The sequence below is a fragment of the Eleginops maclovinus genome, chromosome 1, assembly GCF_036324505.1.
Source record: "Eleginops maclovinus isolate JMC-PN-2008 ecotype Puerto Natales chromosome 1, JC_Emac_rtc_rv5, whole genome shotgun sequence".
Classification (NCBI taxonomy): domain Eukaryota; kingdom Metazoa; phylum Chordata; class Actinopteri; order Perciformes; family Eleginopidae; genus Eleginops; species Eleginops maclovinus.
The window spans coordinates 5,972,815-5,997,891 of record NC_086349.1 but is presented as its reverse complement, the minus strand read 5'-3'; the positions used below and the strand labels follow the sequence as shown (position 1 = coordinate 5,997,891).

General features: G+C 39.8%; 1 protein-coding gene across 2 annotated transcripts in view; it reads left to right on the top strand.

The window, feature by feature from the left end:
* Positions 1–1,100: 1,100 nt before the first annotated feature.
* The window catches only part of arhgap4b (Rho GTPase activating protein 4b), a 32,091-nt gene continuing 8,114 nt past the window's right edge, over positions 1,101–25,077 (top strand). The window contains exons 1-18 of one of the 2 annotated variants that reach the window (XM_063884657.1): positions 1,101–1,253; positions 9,420–9,779; positions 13,654–13,825; positions 14,059–14,221; positions 16,379–16,441; positions 16,540–16,713; positions 17,113–17,241; positions 17,727–17,948; positions 18,414–18,515; positions 18,998–19,183; positions 19,290–19,374; positions 19,980–20,007; positions 20,893–20,920; positions 22,440–22,500; positions 22,689–22,766; positions 23,458–23,586; positions 24,609–24,714; positions 24,825–25,052. In XM_063884657.1, the coding sequence (XP_063740727.1) occupies positions 9,710–9,779; positions 13,654–13,825; positions 14,059–14,221; positions 16,379–16,441; positions 16,540–16,713; positions 17,113–17,241; positions 17,727–17,948; positions 18,414–18,515; positions 18,998–19,183; positions 19,290–19,374; positions 19,980–20,007; positions 20,893–20,920; positions 22,440–22,500; positions 22,689–22,766; positions 23,458–23,586; positions 24,609–24,714; positions 24,825–25,052 (2,024 nt within the window). In that variant the 5' untranslated portion in view covers positions 1,101–1,253; positions 9,420–9,709. Of the gene's footprint in view, positions 1,254–9,419; positions 9,780–13,653; positions 13,826–14,058; positions 14,222–16,378; positions 16,442–16,539; positions 16,714–17,112; positions 17,242–17,726; positions 17,949–18,413; positions 18,516–18,997; positions 19,184–19,289; positions 19,375–19,979; positions 20,008–20,272; positions 20,370–20,892; positions 20,921–22,439; positions 22,501–22,688; positions 22,767–23,457; positions 23,587–24,608; positions 24,715–24,824; positions 25,053–25,077 lie in introns of both variants that reach the window. The other variant, XM_063884650.1, reaches the window with a different exon arrangement.

Sequence of the window (25,077 nt, the reverse complement as noted above, 5' to 3'; positions counted from 1 at the left end):
CTTTATTATTGTATTATACAGAGAAACCAGGAAATCTTTTCATATAAGTGTTAGGAAAACTGTATTTTCTGGCATTTCTGCATAAAAATTGATTTATCCATTTTCAATTATCCAAAAAGTTGGTTATTACTTCTCTTACAATTGACTAATGAATTAGTCGACTAAATGTGGCTGCTCTGTACTGTATAGTGCAGACATAAACACAGTAAAAATACAACAAAACAGTTGATCTTTTATTCATCACAACGCTGCATTCAGGATGATTAATCCACCTCGATGTTTGGTAAATCACTGCTTTAAACATGGAGTGAAGGGATGAAGGATGCTGAAAGAAACACATTAAATCCCTCATCCTTTATCCAGCATTTTACTGGAATAATAGTATTGTTGTCTCATTGCTTAGTACATGACATGATACCGCCATTATTGACTCATCGAGTGGGATTGATTTGCGAAGGAGTGAAGGGAAATGTGATCCACTGTCGATGTAGCATCTCTTAATCAGAGTGTGCTTTTCTGAGCTGTAGAAAGGGGATAAAGATTGCACCGCATCCGGCACAACAGACAGGAAGCCCTGCTGTCTACGCTTTATGCAAGTCTATTTGTGTGTGTGTGTGTCTGTGTGTGTGTGTGTGTGTGTGTGTGTGTGTGTGTGGTTGTGTGTGAATGCAGCTGCTCGAGAACATGCCATGTCCATAGCATGTGTGCATGGAAAGCGCTGCAGCACGAGAGCGGTAAAGGATGCTGTCATGTGACGGCGAATAATACAAGGTCATCAGAAAAACATTTGGCGAGAGAAAGGGATGGAGGGAGGGAGGGCAGGCGAGGCGAGGGATGGAGATGGATGGAGAGGAGGGGGGGAGCGGGAGCGAGGGATGCTGAGGGAGAAAGGCAGTGTATTCATAGCAGCAGCGGTATTTATAGCCGCCCAGAGGAGAGGAGAGAGCTGGGGGAGGGGCTTGGGTTGGCTTCACGAGGCAGAGAGGGAGGGAATGGGAGGAGAGAGAAAGGGGGAAGGCATATCTGGCAGGAAAGGGAAGAAAGAAAAGAGGGAGGGCTGTTTTTGAGTGTCTGAGAATTGAGAGAGAGAGAGGGAGGGAGGAGGGTTCAGAGCTGAGAGAAATCTGTCAGATTCAAACACACTCCTCTCTCTGTATGTGTTTGTGTGTGACACAGAGAACGAGGGATGATGAGAGGAGAGGAGGAGAGCGGAGGAAGAGATAGAGAAGGACAGAGGAACAGCACAAAGTGAGGTATGTACGGCTGCATGTTAATCCAAAAACAACCTGTGTGTTTATTTATATACATATGCATGTGTGTGTGTGTGTGTGTGTGTGTGTGTGTGTGTGTGTGTGTGTGTGTGTGTGTGTGTGTGTGTGTGTGTGTGTGTGTGTGTGTGTGTGTGTGTGTGTAAAAGTGTGTGCATGTGTGCATGAAGTGAGTATCTGTGTGTTTGTATATAGTTTGTTTAAATGGCACGCTGTATTCACTGGGGGGGTTTCTAAGTGGACAAATGGATGTTATCAATTATGTAATATGTGTGCACCATTTTCAGTGTTGATGCTCTGTGTGTGTGTGTGTGTGTGTGTGTGTGTGTGTGTGTGTGTGTGTGTGTGTGTGTGTGTGTGTGTGTGTGTGTGTGTGTGTGTGTGTGTGTGTGTGTTTGTGTGTTTACATGCTTGTGTAATTATGCCGATGTGTGTTTATGTGCCCATTGTGTGTGCTGCCACAGTGCCTTGACCATATGGGGTGATTTACAGCCTTTTGTAAATATAACTCCTCTATCACTGGCTGTGCTGCCAGAGCCGTAGAACCTTAATCCACACCCCCCCACTCCAGCTTCCACCATTGACAGCTAATTCACATTCTGTTATTATATAATGAAGATAAGCTAATGGCTCAAACAGCCAACCTCTTCTCTCAGAGGCATCCACAAAGTCCTTTGTGCTGGAGTGCAACAACAAAGATTGTGGGGGTAATGTAACAGAGCAGCCTTGTTTCTTTTAACAGAAACTAAGAGAAATTATAGAAAATCTCATCTTTTTTTATTTCATGAGTTGTAGATTACCTTACCATAAAAGTAGGTCCACTCTCAGCATCAGGTACAGTTTCCTAAACATAAATGATGCTTGTTCTTCTCACGATTCATTCCAAAAGCAATTCCCAGTTCACGATGGATTCTTGATTTATTGCATTGGAGTTGATCCTGAAATTAGCACCCCTAACCACTGTGAAAGGTGGTCAGGCAATTTATTGGATGAAAGCATAGTAAAATTTCCGCAAGATTATGATGTTTCTAATTAGAATAAATAGCAACTGTGTGCAGCAATGACACCACACAAAGTTATATCTATAACAAACAGTTTTTACTATAATGTTTTGCAATTTCTCAATAATATGTTTGGGAATAACAGGGATCAAGTTATACAAAAAAAAGGTAGACTAATGCTGTGTGCTTTTCTTTGTCATTACCTTCTTATTTTTTGTGATTGGTAATTTATTGAATAGATAGACACAAATATGAAACGGTAATGGAAAAATATTTACATATATGACGAAGAATGTAGGACTAAGATTAAAATATGGGTTGTTTGTGATTGGAACAAAATACAATTTAATTTTTGAAAATTCAAAAATGTAATTGTACACATAATAACACTGATACTTTTGTGAGTTTTCAAAACTGTCACAATCCATCCCCAGCAAGCTCTAGGTTCTTTAAAATAAAAACAATGACACACTTAAATCACTATAAAGCAGCTGCTCAAAGATGCAAATACCTGACCGCAAACACAAAGCTGATGGTTGACCATCTTGCCTTCTTTGAATCAAAACCACCAAGATAGAAGTTGCTATATGCAGACTTTTTGATTTGCAAAGAACACATCACAAGATATCTCTCTGTACTACTGAGGATAATGTCACAATTGATCTATTTCAGGTGCTTCTGTTTCTGTATTTGCACAAGGCACATGAATTGATGCTCATTCTTATTGACTCACTTATTTTGGTTGAATTAGGGTTAGGAGAATGTCAATACAAAATACATGACATTATCCTACAAATTTGAAACAGTATGAGCCTAAATAAAATGTTTTTTATCATCCAGGAATGGAAATCGTAAATATTTTGAAGTATTGAGTTTAGCGTCAATGTCTACTTAAGGCAATTTGTAAACCCCAAAAGGACCATATGTATGCCGATGACCCACGTGGTCACCTTGAATTCTTAAAAATAACTTTGGAAAAACCAGATAACATTTAAAGAAGGAAAGCAGTTTAATCCCAATCTTTTTTATCCAGATCCTCACTATTTCCCAAACATTTCCCAATGTGTTACCCAATATTACCTGAATCGTAAAGTAACAAAAGCCATGTAAAAAAAAAAGGAAATGTAGTGGAGTATAAGCACAAAGTAGCATAACATGGAATTACATTAGGATCTGATATTGAGCCTCACTCAAATAACCTGTACTACAGCAACACCTCAAAATGAGAGGTAGTGCCACATTAAGCCCAGGGAAGTTCCAGGGAATGCGCTGCTAGTGGAGAAGTGGAGGTCTCAGCAGGGCGGATGTGGCCTACCCGAAAACCTCTCCGCCTCACAGTGCACTGACTGTCTGAAAACAGTTTCACTTTTTTTTCACTTTTTTTTTTCTCATTTAGGCGCTCTACCAGGTTTCACAGCAATGCATTCCACAAACATTGCCTGTAAATGATCTTTTACAAATAAACCCTCCACCATCAGGACCTGAGGAACATAGATGGCAAAGGAAGTTCTTTAGCTCCCTTTGGCTTTAAATTTGCAGCCTTACCTGCTACAAACATGCCTTCAGTGCTTTTGCATTTAAGCCCCAAGGCTGAGTCTGAAAGGCACCTTTACTTCTGTGTAAATTACACATCATTGGTAGCCACACTTGGTTTTATGTGATGCATTATGTGCTGTTCTCCCCTGCCACCTTGAAACTTATCGTCCCTTTAGTGAGTTTTTGGCAGTAATGAAGCTGCTGCAGAAAACTCTCTGTGAGGTTTGCAGGTACAGGGTGCAGATCGTGCAAGAGACAAAGACTGTTGTGGCATACTATGTTATGGTTTCCTGTTTGCAAAAGCAGCAGTTCCGAAAGATATCTAAGAGTTTTTTTCGAATCTGCCAATCTTGCAGAGTTTGCATATGGACACAGCTATCTTGCAACTGCCTGAATCTCATGATGTGTTCTAATAGAAACTTCAGCCAGAGCCAGTATTGGGGGCACTCCATTTGTTGAAGAGCAGGCTAGCTTTATGAAGTACCTCCAGATCTTTGTCGCAGTCCAGCAAGCAATGAAGGAGCTGACATATGCATGAGCTTCAGTGCTTTGCAGTACCATGCATGTTAGCCAATAAAGACATAGGGTCTGATTTGCATGTTTAATTGAACTTAAAGCAAGCCTATACAGCTTTTGGAAGAAGAAATAGCACTTCCTTCCTCTTAAATCAAAAGTTGAATTTATCAGCAAAAATGCACTGTCACTTATTTATACTTAGTCAGAGTTTTTACTACTTCTTGGTGTGGCTTGAAAGTATCTTATAGCTAACCTAACCTAGACTTTGCTTTGTAACTGAAATGAATAAGTCAGTTGTTGTTCTACTGTACTTTATGGCCACAGTGACTTCTGATAAGTAAAACATAGGTAGACTTTCTTACGAAGCTACTGCAGCTGTTTAGTTTTGCTATTAAACAATGTATATCAATGCTATTGCATATCAGTGATGCAGAGGCTAAGATATCCTGAATTCTTGTATCAGTTAAAAAACACTGGATTGGACCTTCCCCATTATGAAACAAAGGACCACATTAAAAGAGCAGTGAACTGAACATGTCTGATTCCAACTAATGAACATTTTTCCCAGCATAGCTAGTGCAAAGAAGTAAAACTGTTTGTTTTTTAAACTGGGAAAAAATCCTTTAAACATATCCTAACTCAACTTTGTGCTGGTTATTGTTGACATTAAAACTTAGCATTACTCCCTTCTTGCTAATCAATAGGGTCATTCTTGCAGACTTAGACATTTCAAAAAAGGACATTATATTCTTTAACTATTTGCACAGTTGGAATAGAACTTCTCAAGATGAGTAAACTAGCCTAGATTTACAACCAAATAGCATCATTCATTGATGTTGTGCTACCATAACCATAACCATAACATGTCTCAGTCTCGTGATGAATCAACTTCAGGTCACGATGAGTCTGCAGAACAGAAACTGCTGTAAAACGTGACTTTACAGCATAAGGTCTATCTGCTGATGGTTTCAGCTAATTGTATTACCCCTCATGTTGCTGCGACACCTACAGTAGATGCAGTACATAACATAGCACATTCCCTATCATTAGCAGGCTTTGTATTCAGTTTGGTTTGTCGCTTTGTCAGCGCAATAACAGAAACCCTACTGGCCTGTATTTCATGAAGTTTGGAGGAAAAGTGTGGCATAGGCTAAGTAAGAATCCATTGAGTCCAAGGAGTATTAAAACTCACACGCACAATATTTCTGAAATTTGGTGCTATGGTGTGAAATGTTGCACTCGTTTACTTGTAGTTAAGTCTGTAATCTCTGAGTGCCCTTTTAGTACTTAATATTTTTTTCTGTCTGATTGTTGAAAAGCCATTTTAAGCTCTATAGTTTCCAAATGAGATGAATCTTAATCTAGTCTTTCAACCTGCAGCATAAATCTCCACATCTTCTTTGAATCCTGTTTGTGATTATACCAAGCATCTCCAGTCAGTCTATCAGACACTCTTTCTAACCTTTGTATGGAGCAGTTAACGTAGAGCACGTTTGACAGCACAGATTAGCATAAGAACATGTTTGACACTATCATGCCACCTGTTAACATTTCAGAGCTTATTTGTGATCATACTGACTAATAAGGATGGAACTTCAATGCTTCTGCATGCTTTTATAGTGCAGCTGAAACCTCCTATTTCCCAAAAGTCAACTTTTCAGGAAGTGAGATCATCTGACCAAGAGTCCAGTTGACACCCATATGTTGTCTTTTTGACGTTTTACACTGCTTTAGCAAAGGTTTGGCTTTGTCCCAGGATTTGCAGGGATCAGGGACCGTTTTTTACTCATAGGAGGCAGCTGTTGGGACACAATGCAGCTTTATGGATTTGAGGCAAGACACTACAGGCAAACTCATTATTTTTCATGAAACAGTCACAATTGTGTGCATTCTGCCTCCCTTACATGTCTGATTTCAGACAAAAACGTGTTATACAAAAAAAATAATCGTCTTTCTGAATTAATCCACTGGGGAACTGAACCAATTGTTTACCCTATCTAACTGTAGTATGTAACATTTGAAGTCTCCTTCCTAAGAATGAATATAACATTTTATTACTAAAAACATGGTGAAATCATTGGTTTTTGTTTAACTGTATTTTCTGTTAGTGGATAGATTAGGAAGAAAAAATTCCTTATGTAAAAACATTTGACTCTCATATGTTTTAAAACTAACCCAGAAAATTGGAGCCTGAATTTACTAGTTCAGATTTCTCCTCTTGAAAAGTATGCACATAAATAACATCTTTAATAAGAGAATGCTTAATTTGCATATTCAAACAAATTCAGATAAGTTGTTTTATATAAAAAATATTGTCTTAATGTAACAAACAAAAGGGGGAAGTTTCATAGTATTATCTATAGGTTAAAATCTCACCCCATTCACCTCCTGCAAGACACTCACAAGATAACATTCCATACAATAACAGGGTCAACGTCTCAGTGTGATTGGCTCTGAGCGATGTCAGGAAATCCCCTTACAGTATCACTCGTACTATCCAACACAACATACCACAAATATTAATTCTGCTCAGTGCCTCATTTTTTCCGTCAGAGCAAATTAGCTGAAAATCCCCTCAAGGATTCATCGCACTGTACCACATATCCTCTCCTCCTTAATCTGCTTTATATGCACTGTGTGACCTCATTCTTTCAATGACCTTGACTTAAAGTGCGAAACGCAATTCCTAGATAACCTCTGTCTCTCTGCCCTCGCTGCCCCTTTTGCCTTCCCCCCCGTTCTCTAAGTCAATCGTGGGTTTTTTTCCCCCACTCTTTTTTTTCTGTATCACTCACAACCCCTCCTCTGTCTTCCTCAGATCATTTACTCTCGCTTTGTTCTGCGCAGATTAATGTCGCGCACTGATGAAGGTCTCCAGAGCCCAAAAGGTCTCAGGGCCCTCAAGGTCTCATTTTCGGAAAATTTGTCTACTGCTCTCGACTCTAGTTCTTTCTGAACGTCTAAAAACTATGTCTGCAACACATCAACCGCATTGTTTTTTGAAGAGGAAATGAGTTACAGTTTTGGATCTTAACCAAACCCAAAATGTAGTTTGAGGCTGATTGAGGAACAATGTTACCAGTGAAAGCAACTGACTTCACTTCAAAACCTGTTGCGAAACTGTCACAGGATGTGGTCAGTGAAGCTCCCCCATGTGTTTGAAATGAAAAAAATACACACACAATGTGTGTGTGAATGTATCTCCTCAGTGCAGTTTACGCTGACTAATTAACAACCATGCAAATGCCTGTGTCTAATGCGCTGGAAGCATTTAGTCATGAGCGTGTAGGGCTAATTTGGTTAACCTTTTAAATGTATGCTAGCTTGGCAATTTACTGTTTAGAACTCCAGAAGCTGGTTTTCCTTGTCCCCCAAAGTTGTTGTCCTACTCTTTGAACAGCATACAACAGTTTTTCGTCATCTAAATCAAGACATAAACTGTCTTAAAAGGGCTAGTAAAGTGATCAAATATTGCTCTTCCATAAAGCTGGAAGGCTTGCATGAGACAGATTCCCTAATTTTGTCCCATGAATGCTTGGTCCTACCCATAATGCCTCGTTTTAAAACACCCTCAAAGCCGGGAAAACAACCAATGCTCTTAGTTGATTTACCAAAGTTTGCAGGTTTTTCCATTTTCCAAGACAAATATAGATGTGAACATGGAAGTGCTATTTCAGGCATTCCATTTTTTGTCCTGACATTCTTACTACCAGCTCCTCAGACGTTAGCTGTTAGCTAGCTATCAGAAGCCTTGGCCGTGTCTAAGGGAGTGTGCCTAATGTGAGCTCTGGGTTAAGTCAAAGGCTCGCAAACAGACAGAGATGGTGCTTTCTGTGGTTTCCCTTCGATCTTTCCTATTTATTTCCCTAGCTATAAATGTATGTTTTAAGCACAGTGACACAAACGTGCATTTTGCTACTGCTGGTCAATTCTTTTCTTATTGTATTGTCTTCTTAAAATGTGTCTTGCTTTCTGACTCTGAACACATTCAAAAGAGGAAAAAATGTGTTACAAATGAACTGGTTCTTTGATAAAAAAAAGTTGCTGGTTCAAGACTGTGTAGGTAAAAACTCCCCCGGGTTTTTGAAAAGGAAACATCCCCTGTATCACCGAGCAGAGAAAACACAATCTGCAGCTTTGATGATTTCATTTGAGTCCGGATTGAATTTTAATGATTGAAACCACTATGTCGATGGGTTTTGTTTACAACTTCAAGAACAAAGTGTTTTGTATTCACAACAGCTTTAAATTGTGCCATTTAATTGCTTCTTCTTCATGGCAACAGTGTCTGGGGCCGATGGGTATTGTGGTATTTAGACCTACCTGCCAAAAAGAAAAAGTTGGAATCATTAAAACTGGAGGCCATAACATTAAACAACTGACTTAGATGTCTCTATGCTGAGCCAAATTCTATTGAGATAACCCTGATGACATTACTCTGGGAATCTTTTCCCAGTTGGTACATGCTGATTAAATTGACTTTGATGTGGGGTATTGGTGAAGTTTCTCTTTAACACCAATGGTAACCCACAAAGCGAATGAAAAATATTGTTATAAATCAACAAACTGCGACCAAAGGTAGAACACAGCTGAGTTTCTGGATGGTCTTCATCGTACTGTGCATCTAGATCTTTGACATTTTCCCTTTTGGAATTGTGTCGAGATTGGTACAGCATGTGTAAGAAAAAATCATTGGAGACATTTGCTTGTGTATTTCACCATTACGTTTATGGACGCGGCTTACCCTAGACCTCGAGGCCTTTTAATATCCTTCATTACTGCTGTTACTCATCACCTCCCGTCTTCCCATCCCCCATCCTTCATCCTTCCTCTCTCACATTGCCCTCTTACTGTCCATTCTGCGCTCTGCCCCCCCACCCTTCACTGTCCCTCCTATTAAATCTCCCTTCTCTGGTGTCACTGTCCCTTTCTGTCTTGTCGCCCTGGCCTCATTTGTCCTCTGGCTCTCTCGTTTTCACATTCTGGTCTCCATAAATCTCTGTTTCTTTCTGCCTGTTGTCCTCTAGTCATCCATATTCTTGTCTCACCGTTATCCTGTCTGCCCCTCCCTTCTATTATCTCTCTGTCTGCTGTTCAGGCCACTTCATCTATGGATCAGTACTCGCATCTGAAACCGAAGGGATTCCATGAACACATCGACCGGACTGACATCCCCGCAGAGAGCAGCCGATCATCACTGATGCCGATGCCCAGCACGAAGCTGTAGAGCAGAAAGGCCAAGGGGTCAGGGAGGAAAGGTCAAGGACTAAAGACCCGGATTAGGCACTGAGGTTGAAAGGTTCCAGGAAAGAATACTTAAAGGCTACAAGAACCACCAGGGGTCAGGAAGGACAGTCCCATTGACGGATAAGAATCAAGGAGTCAAAGATGATGACAGCACATGCAAAGCTGAGGAGGGAGAAGGGAAGTCTGGCCGAGTATGATTCGCAGATGAAAGGTAAGCCGCTATGGATGTGCAAGCAGCCAATTACAAATATACCAGGCCATTAACTGTACATTGTCAGCGGTTTTTCCTACCATTCTAATGCAGTAACATGGGAAACCAATCAGAAGGGGTAAGATACATCCACAACGTTATGATAGGGTAATAGTTTTGTTAGGTTGCACTTTTACTGTATGCAGGTCAGGTTAAAGGCACCAAAAGTATTTGTAAGGTTCAGAAGAAATGGTTTGTGTAAAGATGGTAACCAAGAACTGGTTCCCACCAAGAAACGATGCAAGCTGTATCATGTTTCAATAAGTTTCAGGCAGTAGTCATGGCAGGAAAAAAAGAAATAAGGATTTTAGCATTGCAAGTACTTCCTCGACAAAAAGCAGTGGGATTTCTCCATTGGATTTTGATATTTTCCAGAAAATAAGCTTGGTGGCCAACACACGTTTACGATACTTACACGTTTGTTCAGCAGGATAATTTATACATAATAAAACCACTTTGTAATTTCTGAGGCTTGAATGCAATCAGCTGATATTAACAGCTAACCTAATGCTATAAACAAACCACATCACGGTTGCATGACATCACGTGAATATCGTTAAACTAAAGGCAGATTTGTGTCGTTGAGATGACGTTTAGTAGTTTATTGAATGAATTGTTCGCGGCACCGTTTTTATGAAACATAGAGGCTTCTGACATTGACAGGTTGGGTATTTACTGACTAATTTTATGTCCCAGACCTTTTTCTAACCACAAACACGCTCTACAAACCATTGACTACCCGACGAGGGAACAGGAAGTGGTATAATGCTAGTTTAAGATGTGTTTTCACAGCAGTATTGAAATAGATATTAGAGACCACATTTGTTTAACCAAAGTGTTGTTTAAAGGTGTATATGTTTATTTTATTTTATTTCCTTATTATTTTAATATTGTGTTTTATGCAAACAAACACCATAGATTATAACGAAGTGAATAATTAGCTAAAGCCAATTACTATTTTTCAAACTCGTTTTATCCGGAATGGAAACAAAATAATTGATTGATATGTTGCATCACTTTGCTTCCGTAGGCTACGTCAGTTAAAATAAAACAAAATGTACCTATTTGCTTTACATTCATGCTCCTATTTGACCTCAGTGGACTTCATCGTCTCCTCATGCTCTTCCCAGAAAGCAACCATGTCAATAGATGATGACAGCATTCTTTACCTATTCGTAGGTGTTTCAGCCCCCTTCTAACCCATATCTAGGACACTGATAATTGCCATGTAATGGGCAGATATCATTTTGGAAGAGGCTGGTGTGTGTGTCCTGTGCCTGTCTCCATGTACATCTGTGCCCTTTTATTGCATGTCTGTTTGTGCCGCTGCACTCACCTGCATGCATGAATGCATATAGGATAGCACATGTGCGCTCATGCATGAATCTGTGCTCTAGTCATCCAGCTGCAGACTTTCAGTGAACATCTGCGGCAACATACAATTTATGGCAACTACAACACAACACAAATATTCTGCTTGGTCATGTTCACATATTGCAGTCAACAAAATAACCTCACGCTCAGTTGGAATAACATGTTTTAAAAGAAAATCACTGAGATAAAATGGAGTCTAACTCAGGAATAATTAGAATGGCAATTTCTCTACATGAGCAAAAAAGCATTCCCATTTGTTTTTCTTCGATGAGCATTTTAATGTTTTAAAAAAGAAATGTATACTGATGTGAGATGGCAGTGTTTGGGACTCCATCTCATTAGTATAAGGCCTCTGGCTAATAATCTTACAAAGTATATCCAATCCACTTAGAGCATTGTGGAATAAAGCAGTAATGGCACTAGTTTTGATTCAAATTTTCTCATTTACATTAATGTGTTTGTGCAACGTTTACATGTATGTAGTGGCACCTCTGGGTTTGAAAAGTGAAGCCTTTGTGTAAGTGCCTTAAACCTGCATTTTCTACAAAATCCAAACTGCACTGGTTGCAAAAAGAAGTCTGGTTGTATAGAAGTCTATGAGAAAATGACCCGATTTCACACTTGATTTATCATTCAGTAAACAGTTTCCATAGAGGTTACGGTGCCAATTGCCAGTTTAAAGTATTCTTTAATACAAGATGATGTTCTTTTTAAATATATGGTCCCATTTACAGTTCAACATATGATAAATCTTTAGGGCGTGGCTAACTTGTGATTGACAGGTTGCTACCATGCTATCCATTTTGGATGTGTTTAGTGTTTTTGGATTACAACTTTTAGTGTTTTTTCAATTCATAAAAGTGAGTTGTAACATTTGGTTGCCTAAAAACAATTTGGCCAGCATTTCGTTGTACTCTGCTCCACCCTCTATGGTCACTTCTGGTTCATAAACAATATAGCATTGACCAAAAAAGAAAGATGGCACTGGCCAAAATATCAAAGTATAGGCTTTAAAACCCTAGTCTACAAACAAATAGGACATAACTTTGATAAAGTCGACTTCTTATATACACTGTCTTTCATAAACTCACCCTGTTTTGAAACTTGAGTCTCTTAAAGCCAACAGGAGGGCACAGACTCCCTTAATCAAACTAAAAACAAGAGCTTGATCAATGTTGGCTTTCCAGGATTTTCCCATGACAAAAGCAGTGAATATGTGTGTGATATGCGTTATGTTTTGGAGGATGCACGTTGTGACTGGGCAGCTCTCTGTACTGTACTACAAGGGAGTATGCATGTGTATTTATAGCCAGTATTAGTGATGCTGTCTCCTCACATCCAGTCAGCCCTGGGCCAGTTTCTTACACAGAGACGGAGAAAAAGAGTAAAGAGAGGGGGAAAGAGGGATCGTAGGGTGGGTAGGTGTGGAGGCTGAGAGAAAAAGAAAAGATAGAGAGAGAGCAGAGAAAAGGTGAGAGGAGAAGAAAGAGAGAGAGATGTAGGAGAGAATCATGTTTGTATTAGCCTTTTCAACACAGGGTGCAGCACCCGGCCAGCGCTGCGGGCTTAGCAGTGTTTGCATACGAGCTTAATACATAACCTCGTACTCACAAGCTTGTATGCATGTACACTTGGTGATTACAAGTGAGTGGTGTGTAATAATCTATATGTTGCTGTGTAATTATTCAGTAAGTCTGTGGCTTTCGCACCTCCAAATGTCAGCATGGACGGCATTTTAGTAGAGAAATTTCAAGGAGAAAAATTGTTTTTCATGCACTGGACAATTTTTTAAGTAAAGGTTATTTTGATTGTATAATATGTCTTCTTACAAATTAAAGAACACTTCCAAAACACACCTTTAGGTGTCTGTAGATTTTGCTTAAATTCTACAAAAGTTAGCATTTAGATAATGCCTCATTTGCATATTTAACCATTACATTTCAGAAATGTGTTAAATGATAAATATTGGGAGGTTTACATTTTTTTTCAACCTTGCTGATGTACATTCAACTTTCAAAAGAGTTACGATGTTGTCTTCCGCTGTTTGTTGTTGTAACATTCATCAAGAGGCTGTATGCTTCCATTTTTAAAAGTATTAAAATCCTTACTCCAAGGTGTCCCAAGTCAGGATTGTTTGTTTCAAATTAGTTAAATACAAATGTATGAATGCTTTTCTAGTAGCAAACATATTGCAAAACTATTTTCTTTAGATTAAGTAAAAATGGTAAGTCTTGTATAAGTGGGTTATTCTAAATGTGATCTGATTGCTGTACTCAGATTTAAATAACCGCCCTCTTTATCTCTTTGTGTATCTGTCTTTCTGTGTGTGTGTGTGTGTGTGTGTGTGTGTGTGTGTGTGTGTGTGTGTGTGTGTGTGTGTGTGTGTGTGTGTGTGTGTGTGTGTGTGTGTGTGTGTGTGTGTGTGTGTGTGTGTGTGTGTGTGTATGTGTGGTTGTGTCAGATCTGCGGACTCAGCTGACAGACCAGATCAAGATTTTAGACTCTCAGGTGGAGGTCAAACAGCAGCAGCTCTCAGACCTCTCCGAGTTTCTGCGACGCCGAGGTGACATCGAGACTGAATATGCTCGCGCCCTCGACAAACTCACTGAGCGATTCACACACAAGACTAAGAAGTAAGCATTTATGCATTATATACGAGAGATAAATCATGACCTCATGTCCTAAACAAATTTTCATTGAAAAAATGTGTCTTTTTTTATTTCAATTTACAAGATTATTCTCCCCGAAGTTTGGTCCCCCCTAGAACCACCCGTATGCATTAGGCTTCCCTAAATGTGTGAGGGCACATGTCAGGTGAAGTGTTTCATGAGTCTGTCATTGAGTACGGATGTGTGTTTTTGTCCAGGAAGGAGCAGTGGGGTCAATCTGTATGTCAGGTCTGGTCTGTTCTGCTGACTCAGACTCGGTTGGAGAGCCGGGAACATGCAGCGCTGGGTGACACCTGCTGCAACACACTCACACAGAGACTGGCACACAGTACGGAGGACACACACCGCCTGCACAAACGGGTGAGATGATCTTCGATGTTAGGTCACACACAAGCAGCAACACAAACAGTAGAAATACCAGACCTGCTCATCATTCCTCTCAGCTATTGTAACATTTGATTGATCATATTTAGTTCTTTGTAAGGAGTTGTGGCAGTAAGTAAGTAAATATGTCTGTTATATGTTTGGTTAGATGCCACATGAGACTGGTTACTAAACCAAGCTAAAGAGATTTCAATGTTTTGTTCTACATGTAATACCTTATCCAACTGAAGGATTTTGAAGCATTTACTTTTCATTTCGTCTAGCTAACGAGTGGCTAAATGAAGTTAAATGTAATCACGCCTTAATGTTAGCTTTTTACCTCTAGCGATTACATTTCAGTCAGTTCCACCTCCGAACGCCCAACTATTGTGTCACGCTAAATGTTGCGACCGCAAGGTATTGTGGGACAGCCTTTCATTTAAAATGGCCCAGTGTATCCTAAACTATAGCAGATTTTAAAGGAACCATTTAGAGAATCGGAACAGCTCTTATCATGGCTGCACATCAAGTACTTCACTCCATTAGGAACCTTTGTGGGCGAATTGACAACTTGAACGCAGCCCCGGTGTGGATTTGTGGGGTTATCTTGCTGAACAAAGTGTATACAACACAAACCTTATGTTGCCATAGTGCGTGTTTTCTGCAATGTTGCTGCAGTATATTTTTATTGGTGGGATCAGTCTGGAGCTTATTTCGTCATTCATCCTTTCAGCACTCTATTACCAATATTTGGTAATATATATTTGAGTGATTTGTTTGTGACCCTTATTTCATGTCATACTGTACGTCCCCAAAGCCTCTACCATTTTCACACCATCATCTGTCAGATGAAGGTGTAGGTGCAGGAAAAAAGTTCATTAAAAAACGTAGGCAATGGCAAAAACCAACAAAGATGTAACAAACAGAGATTTATTTCACTTAATATATTACCAACATGATTCATTCCTTGATATTTAAAGAGGATTTTTTTCAGTGCTGCTCGATACATTTTGACAACACTCAATAAGCTGTACACATAACGAACTTCATGAATAATAATAAATTCATGTATTTGCCCTTTTATCTGCATTGGTATTGCAGTGGTATCTGCAGGCTCTTTCACGTTATAAAGCAAACACAGTCATGTAGCTCAAATTACGGGTTGTCAGACACGCTTCCTGTACCTTGTTATAGTTGAAAGTGAGCAGAATATTAATTAGCCACTACAGTCATTTCAGAGCTGCTAAGAGGTTTTTGTTAGGCCCGATGCCAAGCACAGTACTTTTAGCTTTCTGTATCCAATTAGTCAGTTCAAAATAAATAGTACTACTAAAAACAGTGTATACAGGGACAAAAAAACTAAAGTTAAAATACAATGAATGAAGAATGAATAATGATTTGCAAGTGTTTTAATTAGTTTGCATTGCATTCATTTTTTTTATAAGAAAGTGAAAAGCAACCTATAAATGACAAACAATCTTTTATATTATATATTTATTCTGCATGGCTGTCACCAAAGTACATATATCTTACTGTAAAAAAAGGGATAATTGCTAAATTAGGATGAGCATCGACCAGTGTTGTTTAGCTTAGTGATGCATTGTGTTTATAGAGTGTTCTTTAGTTACTTAATTTCATTATCAGTAAATTAAATTGTGATCCAAAGAACAGTTTAGCATCTTGGAACCTTTTACTTTCTTTGCATGAAGTTAAATCAGAAGATGGAAACCACTCTCAAACATGAGTGTTACTAATGTTTTTTTCAACAAATTGCCATCTTTAACAAACTGGACTAGCATTGGTGAAAAAAACATTAATGAGGATCGACTAGTTTTAAACATTTCTGATGAAAACCATTCCATATTTGCGTTTTTCTACTGTACGTTTCATTGCATTTGTTATTTAATCAAGACTTAAATCTCTTGATGAGAAACACATTTTTATCTTTCAACCTTCGCTATATGCCACAAGTTGTCCAACCAGTCCTTTTCTAAATTGAAGGACTCGAAATGTAAAAAAGATGCATGCATTTCATACAACGCTCGGGGCCACACAAAATATTTGAGAAGGCTGCCATTAACCTGAGTACCTGATCTGCTCTAAAGTAATTCCCATATAGGCACTTGACAAACAATCTGCTCTTGTGAATTGAAGAGTAAAGAAGTTGGTATCCAGATGCAGGATGAGTTGCTGAAGGTCACCACTGAAATGCAGACGGTGAGCATTATGCACGTTCGACTTTCCATCTAATAATGCAAAACAATATAACAATGCACTGATGTGGAGTTTCCATTATGTGTCATGTGCTAATAAAGGCTCTGAAGACGTATAACCAGTACCACACAGACTGCCTGATAGCCGAGGGGAAATTGAAGGAGGCTGAGCGGTTGGAGGAGAGACACACTGGCAAATCAGCTGAGCTCGGACTCAGCCAATCAGGAGGCCAGAGGCGGAGCTCTGTCAAGAAAATGGAGAGATTAATGGAGAAAGTGAGTGTGTGTGTGTGTGTGTGTGTGTGTGTGTGTGTGTGTGTGTGTGTGTGTGTGTGTGTGTGTGTGTGTGTGTGTGTGTGTGTGTGTGTGTGTGTGTGTGTGTGTGTGTGTGTGTGAGTGAGTGAGACTAACAGGATGTCTTGAATAATTTCGTGTTCCTGTTGTTGTCTCAGTGTGTTTAGGTGTATAAAATTGAATAGCTGACTGAGCAAATCATGACGATGAGCACCTATATTGTCTTTTTATCAACACTATTTTTTTGTGTTTTTATCTCCTCTTATATCATTTGTGTGTGTGTGTGTGTGTGTGTGTGTGTGTGTGTGTGTGTGTGTGTGTGTGTGTGTGTGTGTGTGTGTGTGTGTGTGTGTGTGTGTGTGTGTGTTTGTGTGTGCACAGAGGCATGGCAGAGTACAGGAGAACCAGCTGAAGTGTACCAAGGCTCGTAATGACTACCTGCTGAATCTGGCAGCGTCCAATGCAGCCATGAACAAGTACTACTTGCAGGACATCAGCACTCTCATCGACGTAAGAATCATACAATACAAAAATATAATTATGGAGCCAGGGGTGTGGATCAACAGTTGTAGAAGAAATCAGAAATTCCAAGAGTTTTTTCTTATCAAAGAACCACATGGCTCCACTTTGCCAGACTGGATAGATCTCATCACACCACAGATGCTGCCATTTGTCATGTTTTATGCCGACAGTAGATCATAATCAAATTACAATACACAGTTGGATTCAACACAAAGGATTTCTTGCATTTTAAATGCACCACTTTAATATCAGAAATATATAACTCTGTTTTCTCAGAAATTTACCCACATGTTTGTGCCACTCTCTCTTTCTATTATCTGCACAAGCCAATATATCGTGTGGAGAAATAATAGAGCAGTTTGGACCATTATTGCCTGTTCACCATGTCTCTCTCTCCATCCTCCCTTCCATACTCTTTCCTCCTCCCTTTCCTCCTTCCTAAATAACATCCACCTTTCCTCCCACCCTTGCAGTGCTGTGATCTGGGTTTCCACCTGTCCGTGGAGAGGGTGATGAAGTGCTACCTGGCCAGTAGGTGGCGCATCGAGAAGACGGAGGAGACGGGCCTGAAGCAGCTGGAGGCTGCTGTGACGGCCCTAGACCAGGGTGGGGACAGAGATGCGTTGTTACAGCAACACGACACCACCTTCTGCCTTCCATTTAAATTCAACTACCATCCACATGAGGGAGACCAGGTGAGGAGGGAGAATCACTGCAGGGAACAGATCAGTGAAATAACATTACGTGCTCTGTTTTAAGTGTCATAGATATTCCCCATGTTAAAATAAAATCAGATACATGCAGTGAATGTGGTCAAGAAAATTAAAGTGAGAAAATAAATCAGATAAATAATAATATTTAAAAAAGATAAATGTTTTAAAATATCCAAATGTTTTGTGTACTTCTTTATTATTTCATTTATTCCTCTCATAATGACACATTTATTTCCCTAATTTTGTAATTTCTTTCTTATGGCACTATTATGAATCCATGCATAACACCCTGTTGCCTATATAATGCCTTTTGGTTTATAGTTCTCACAAATTGCTACTCATATTTGTTTTTCTGCCGGAAATCAAAGCATTACAGAGTTTGGAAAAAAACATTATACCACTGATATGAACTTTAAACTTAAATGTTATATTGTTTGTGTATTTCAGGTGTGTGAGGTCAGTGCGGAGAGCCAGGTGAGGTACGAGCTGGAGACCAGGTTCCAGCAGCTTCAATCTCGACTCGCTGCTGTTACCTTGGAAACAGAGGAGGTAAGCTAATTACTCCGACCGCCTGTTTCTTTAACGATCTGTCCGTGCACTGTCAATCAGTCATTAGGGAAGTAAGTGAATGACAGTATGCAATTAAAAAAAAAAGAGCTTTAAAGGGACACCTACCCCAAAATGAAACTAAACATAATTCAAATTAACTACACTGCTATTTATCATCTTCTTTTAGTGCAAGTTGCCGGGTGTTGGAAACTCAACATTAATGTCTCTTTACAGAAATCATGACCTGATTACTTAAGATAATCAACAGACCTTGTTGTAAGCAGTTTCGTGTGGGAACTACTTTCTTTCTGTCTCGCACGAATGTCTTGCTTATCAGTAGAAGGTAACGTCTTTCTGCACCGTGACTTTGGAGTTAGCTGTCCCTCTAAAGGAAAAATTGCTCCGACTTAACTTCAAGGAAATTAACCGAGATACTTTTACTGATCTGAATTAATCAATCAATCTTTGTTTCCCTTTCTCAGGTCAGCAAAACGCTCAAAGCCACCCTCACAGCCCTACTGGACAACATGTGTGACAGTGACTGTAACCCCTCCCCCGACGTGCTCAGCAGCCTATCACATGAGCCCCCTGGAGGAAACACCGCCCAAAAACTGACCCTTGCCAAGCGTCGAGCCAATCAGCAGGAGACAGAGACCTACTATTTTACAGTGAGTGAGCTAGAGGTGGACGTAAGAAAGACCGAAAACCTTAAAATACACAATTTACAGAATCATCACTTCAGTGTCTTCTGCCCGTCATACTTTTTTGCCTTAGAAAGTGAAGGACTTCCTGATCAGCAGTTCTCTGTCCTTCAAACTTCAAGCCAAACATGACCTTCTGCAAGATGCCATACAGAAAGGTACTCTTTCACTACAATAAGAGATCATCTCCTTAATCAACAGCCCAATGTCTATCAAAATCCAGGTTAATTTCCGTTGTTGGCTTGTTAAAGGCACATTTCTACAAATATCAGTTTTATTTCTATTATGTTGATCAGTTGATCAGTAGTCTGTAAAGGCTGAAATCGCAAAGTAATCTTCAGAGGGAGTTTCTCTCCCACACACTACCCCCCTGCGTGATAGGCCTCCATCGGACTCCTTTGTTTACCTCTGCAACGTAGTGACATCACTGTGTAACACTCATGGTTCTATTAGCTAGCATTCCAACACATCATATGAGATAGGCTAAGGGGCGAGCCATTTCAGACACATCTCTAAATGATTGACCAATCACAACAGAGCTGGCCAGCTATCAGAACAGACTGGACTCACAGTAATCTCACAGTAGAAGCACAAAATACAAATATGAACAGTATGTCTTTTTTAAATACTGTATGCTAGTAGTTTCAAATGCAACCCTGAGGAACCACCTAGATTTTTTTCTTATTTTTAAAAATGTAGTCTTTACAGCCAACCAACGCTAACTTGACCATCTTTAACTTGTTGTTTGTCCTTTTTCTTCCAGCGGAGGCTGTTGACAGTGACCCTTCCAGGTAAACTGTGTATTTACACCACTAATATTAAAGAGAGTATGACTGAGAGAGGCATAGAGAAACGGAGAGAGCACAGAGGACAAGGAGCAGAGGAAAGAGATGATCAAAAGTTGAACTAAATTACAATCATTTGCAATTTTCTATTATGTATATAAAGCTCTTTTTTAAGGAAGGGAATGTGAATTATATGCACGAGGCAATAGCAATACGGGACACAATGACATCTTGAGTATTAACATCCACATGGCATCATTATATTTCCCAGAACACAATGTGCTCGGTCTGTGCGTGTTCGGAAGTCCAGGCCTGTTTCCCAATTCTGCCACACACTCTTCACCACAGACATAGTCTCCTACATACAGGTAACACACACACCTGCACACATCTGCAAATAAGAAAAAACATCCCTTTGAATACACCCCCTGTTCTACCTCATTTTTATTTGCTTGCTGCACTGCGCTGTACTGCTGTTCAACCCTCCAAAGGGAACAATTTAGCAAATCCTGTCACACTGAAGCAGAAGAATTGGTGGAAGCTTCTTACAGCACATGCACACACTAACAGTCCATCCCCCCCAGTGTACTCACAGCTGCCTTCATGTGTATGGTGATGCTTATAGTTTATTGCTGGCTTTTCTCTCCTTTCAATCCCCCCTTTTATCTCTTCCTCTTGTGAAAGGGATTAAAATGCACTGGCCTCTTTGTTGCCTCCTCTCTCGGCTCCTCTTTTCAGAGTGTGTGTGTGTGTGTGTGTGTGTGTGTTTCCTTATGTGCGCCTCTTCCCACTGCTTCTAAATCTTTATTCCCCCTTTTTTTCCACTCTGCCTTTTTTTTATAATCTGTGTTTTTTCTCTATCTCCTCTTTGCTGTGCTTGGCATGGTGCAGAAGAAGAAGGAGAATGTCTCGGACTCAGGTACTAAACCCTACTGTGACGTCTTCTGTTACAAAAGGCCGCTGGGCCTTATTCTGCATTAACCAGGGCATACCTGCCCCTGAGGTCATGTCCCTCGATTTTTTTCTGGAAATGTGCGGTCTAGCAAACAAAGAAAATCACCACCACTTACTGTTAGCATGATAAATAAGCCAATAAACTTGCTTTAGCACAAGGACTAGAAGAGGAGAAACAGCTGGCTAGGCTCTTTCCACCCACTTTCAATGTTCTCAGTTAAAGTAGGAACATCCTTTTTTGGTGGTAAGGCTTTACAGCCCCCTGATTAACTTAATACAGTATGTTATAATATTTAATATGCTGATCACTCACGGGAGGTTCAACAAGATTTAGCCATCATGAACCCAATGTTTTGTAGCCTATATAAAAATGACTACTAAAAAAGTATTTCAGGTTGTTTCTGATGGAAAAACAAAAAAATGTGTTTTTCAGGCCACAACTGACTTTGAAATTTGACCAGACCGATTTCAGAGGATTGAAGTGACTGCACATGTTTCCTTGATCAGAGGGTCCTAAGCAGCAGACTTCTATCCTTAGCAGTGGTCTGTTATTGAAAAATATTAAAACAGCAGACTTCTGAATGTCCAAATTGACCTATCAGAGTCAAGTATTCAACTAAGCCTTCCAATAATGTTTGGGTTTGGACTTATAGTGTCAGTAGAAGTTATGACGGGAATACAGGAGGAAGTCATGTGACGTAGCATCGGTGCGAAACCAGGCGACACGTTAGCATTTAGCATCTTACAAAGTAAGTAAACTTACATACGGTACTTTCAAACTCAACTTGTATTCAACTTAAGTTACATAAGTTACGTAACAACCGTACATATTATAACCTTTATATACACAGTCTATGATAACGCAAACCATAATGTTTTCCGAAAGCCAACTAGGTGTTTTTTTAATAACAGAGATTAACTGGGGTGTTCAGTTCAAAGGTGGTGAGATTTGATCCAATACCTCATAACACTTCTGGCTCTAGCTTGACATTAAATGAGCAGATACAAGAGAAGCTATCACTTTTTTCAAACTGTATTCAAGAAGGCAAGAATCCCCAATGTCTTTTAATCCGCTTTTAGGGTTAGGTTTAAGGTTTCTGTACCAGGAGTTTGCCAGAGTTTCTTTTTTTCAAGTTAACAATTACTAATAGTCATCTTGAACATTGCTATTTGGTTCGGATTATAAGTATTATAGAAACAAAGACACTTCCAAAAGTGTTTTAGCTAGTTCAGTAAATTGTGTTTATAAAACAAACTGACTTTGTCAAATCCTAGTTACGCCCCTGGCAGTAACATAAAATGACCTCACTCATTCAGTGTCATTCATTAGCTGTGTAACTCTTCCTCTGTTTAATCACTGTTTCCCTTGCACTGTATCTTCCTTTCCCCCTGTTATGGCTCATGTGATCCTTTTCCCTTCTCTCTTTGTATCCCAATCCCCATTTTCTCTCATCTCTACTTTTCTGCCTCTCTTTCTTCTCCAGAGCTCGGGGCAGCAGATCCCTGTGGTGGTTGAGAGCTGTATTCGTTTCATAAACCTTCACGGTGAGTCACTTCCTAGTACACCAATGAGCCATGCTGAGAGAGATTTGGACACTGGGGATGAGAAGATGGAAGTACTTTTGGTGTGTGCTTGTGCGTGTGCATGTTTGCAGTTCTGTATGATCCTATATGGAGCATCATGCATCTATGAACATGTTATATAATATAATGTGAGTGTGTGTGTGTCTCAGGCCTCCACCATGAAGGGATATTCAGAGTTCCTGGGTCACAGAGGGAGGTGAACCACATCAGAGATGCATTTGAAAGAGGTAAATGAGATTGGGAAATTAAGTCAGTTTACGGATTGAAATGTATTCGGTCCCTCAATCCAATTATCTAATTTTTGTGAATAAAATTTCTAATGAAGGTCATGAGGTTATTTATTTCCCTTTGGCATAAAAATCCACTTGGACTTAGGGATGGTGGTCAAGGTCAAGGTCACCGTGAACATCAGTACGTCACCCTACTAGGTTTCAAATAGGTTTAAAATAACAATCTGCCTTTCATAAAACATGTTTATAACTCAGGAATTCATATGCTGATTATGACAATAGTTCAAAAAAATGTGTCAAGTTTGATATTTTGGCAGAGCAATATAACTGCGAGTAATAATTATAGTTTTGATTTAGAATTTAAAACCATCTTTGACCATTTAGATCTAAACAAAACATAAATGGTGCAACTTAATAGTTTTCACTGAAAGCAAATGAGATATTTGTATCCTTGAACCAATTAAAACAGATTGAATATTTACATTGCATATTGTATAAACTGTGAAAGAAATTTAAGCAATATATATTGTTTTTATTTCATTATCTATTTGTTTCTCCAATTATGATGTTTACCGTAAGGATGTGCACGGCTTAAATGCTAATTCTAATAGACTTAAGACTGCCCCCCTACATTTTGCTGTAACCTTTCTGCTTTTCATAACTGTACGTTTTTTGCCTCTCGCCGTAGGAGAGGATCCTCTGTCGGACAGTGAGTGTGACCTGGACTCAGTTGCCGGTGTGTTGAAGCTTTACTTCAGAAATCTTGAGCCTCCTCTCTTCCCATACGACAGCTACCCTCAGCTGCTGGAGTGTGTCCGTAAGTCCCCAATATTTGAACTCTAATGTTTATTTAGTTCTTAAACCCTTATACCAGCATTTCATGAACAAGTGTGTAAATCTCATAATTAATGGGTCATGAATGTGCAAATATATTGTCCAAATGTATCAATTTGAGGACATCTTTTTTTATCTGAGATAGGAATTATAAACAAGATTTATGGCCCCGGCCGTGGCGCAACTAGCTGGGGCACCTGCACCGTACGCCGGTGACCCGGGTTCGATTCCCGACCCATGGTCCTTTCCGGATCCCACCCCGACTCTCTCTCTCCCACTTTCCTGTCACTCTCCTATCCGATTAAAGGCAAAAAGCCCCAAAAAATAACTTAAAAAATTAAAATTAAAAAAAAGATTCATGTGTCAGATCTTGCTATGACACATTTATTTGTGTTGGGAAAATGTGACATCAAAGATTTCAAAGTTTTCTACACTTTCTACCCATTGGATTTTTTTAGGACTTTAGATATAAAACACATTTTTGAGACTAAAACAGTTGGTTTCTGTTGCAGGGAATCATTTTGATTGAGCTTTTTGCAGCGTAGCAGCATTACGCAGTGGTTGCCACCTTGCTGATGCTCCTCACACAAAGTATGTAGCTTAGAGTCATTTCTCTTATGTATACTGTTGATTCAAGGCTGTGCATCTTCCACTCTTTCAGCTGGTGCATGCCGCTGCTGTTATCTCTCTCATCCTCTCCTTGTTATTCCTGTAGGCCAAATTTTCTCTTCTAAACAGGAACTCTGAGTCACATTTTGCACAGCTTATCAGGGTCGTGAACCCGCCTTCAGGTTGTTTTCCTGCCTTAAACACCGGGATCTGCTGTCAGTGGCATACTCAATCAACCTAGCCTAAAGTACTAGTCACAACATTTCGTCAAGTTTGAGTCATTTATGCACGTGGGAAAATTCCTAACTGCTGCAGGCATGGGGAAACTGTAACTGCAACCAATACAAATGTTCACATTAGTTTAATTTTTTCCTCTCCCTTATCTGTCATGATCAGAAATCGAGGGGGCAACTGAGAGAGCGGCCCAGATTAAAGCGATTGTCTCCACTTTCCAGCGGCCTCTCCTCATCGTGATGCGCTACCTTTTCGCTTTCCTCAATCAGTAAGCTGACGTCACCCAGTGTGCAATATTCTATCACTTCTATTGCTCTATAACTTCATAACAATAAATAAGTTATTCATAATAACAACTCAGTGTGTGTGTGTTCCCAGTGTGTCTCAGTACAGCGATGAGAACATGATGCAGCCCTACAACCTGGCCGTGTGCTTCGGGCCGAGCCTGCTGAGGGGATTGGATTCTGATGACGCTGTTGCTAGGCAGCCGCAGATCAATGATCTCGTCAAAACCATGATCCTCGAACATGACATCATTTACCCTGGCCAATCAGAACTGCCAGGGCCCGTCTACGAGAAGCACATGACTCTGGAGCAGGAGTACTGGTGAGAGACCAGCAGTCACCGGTGT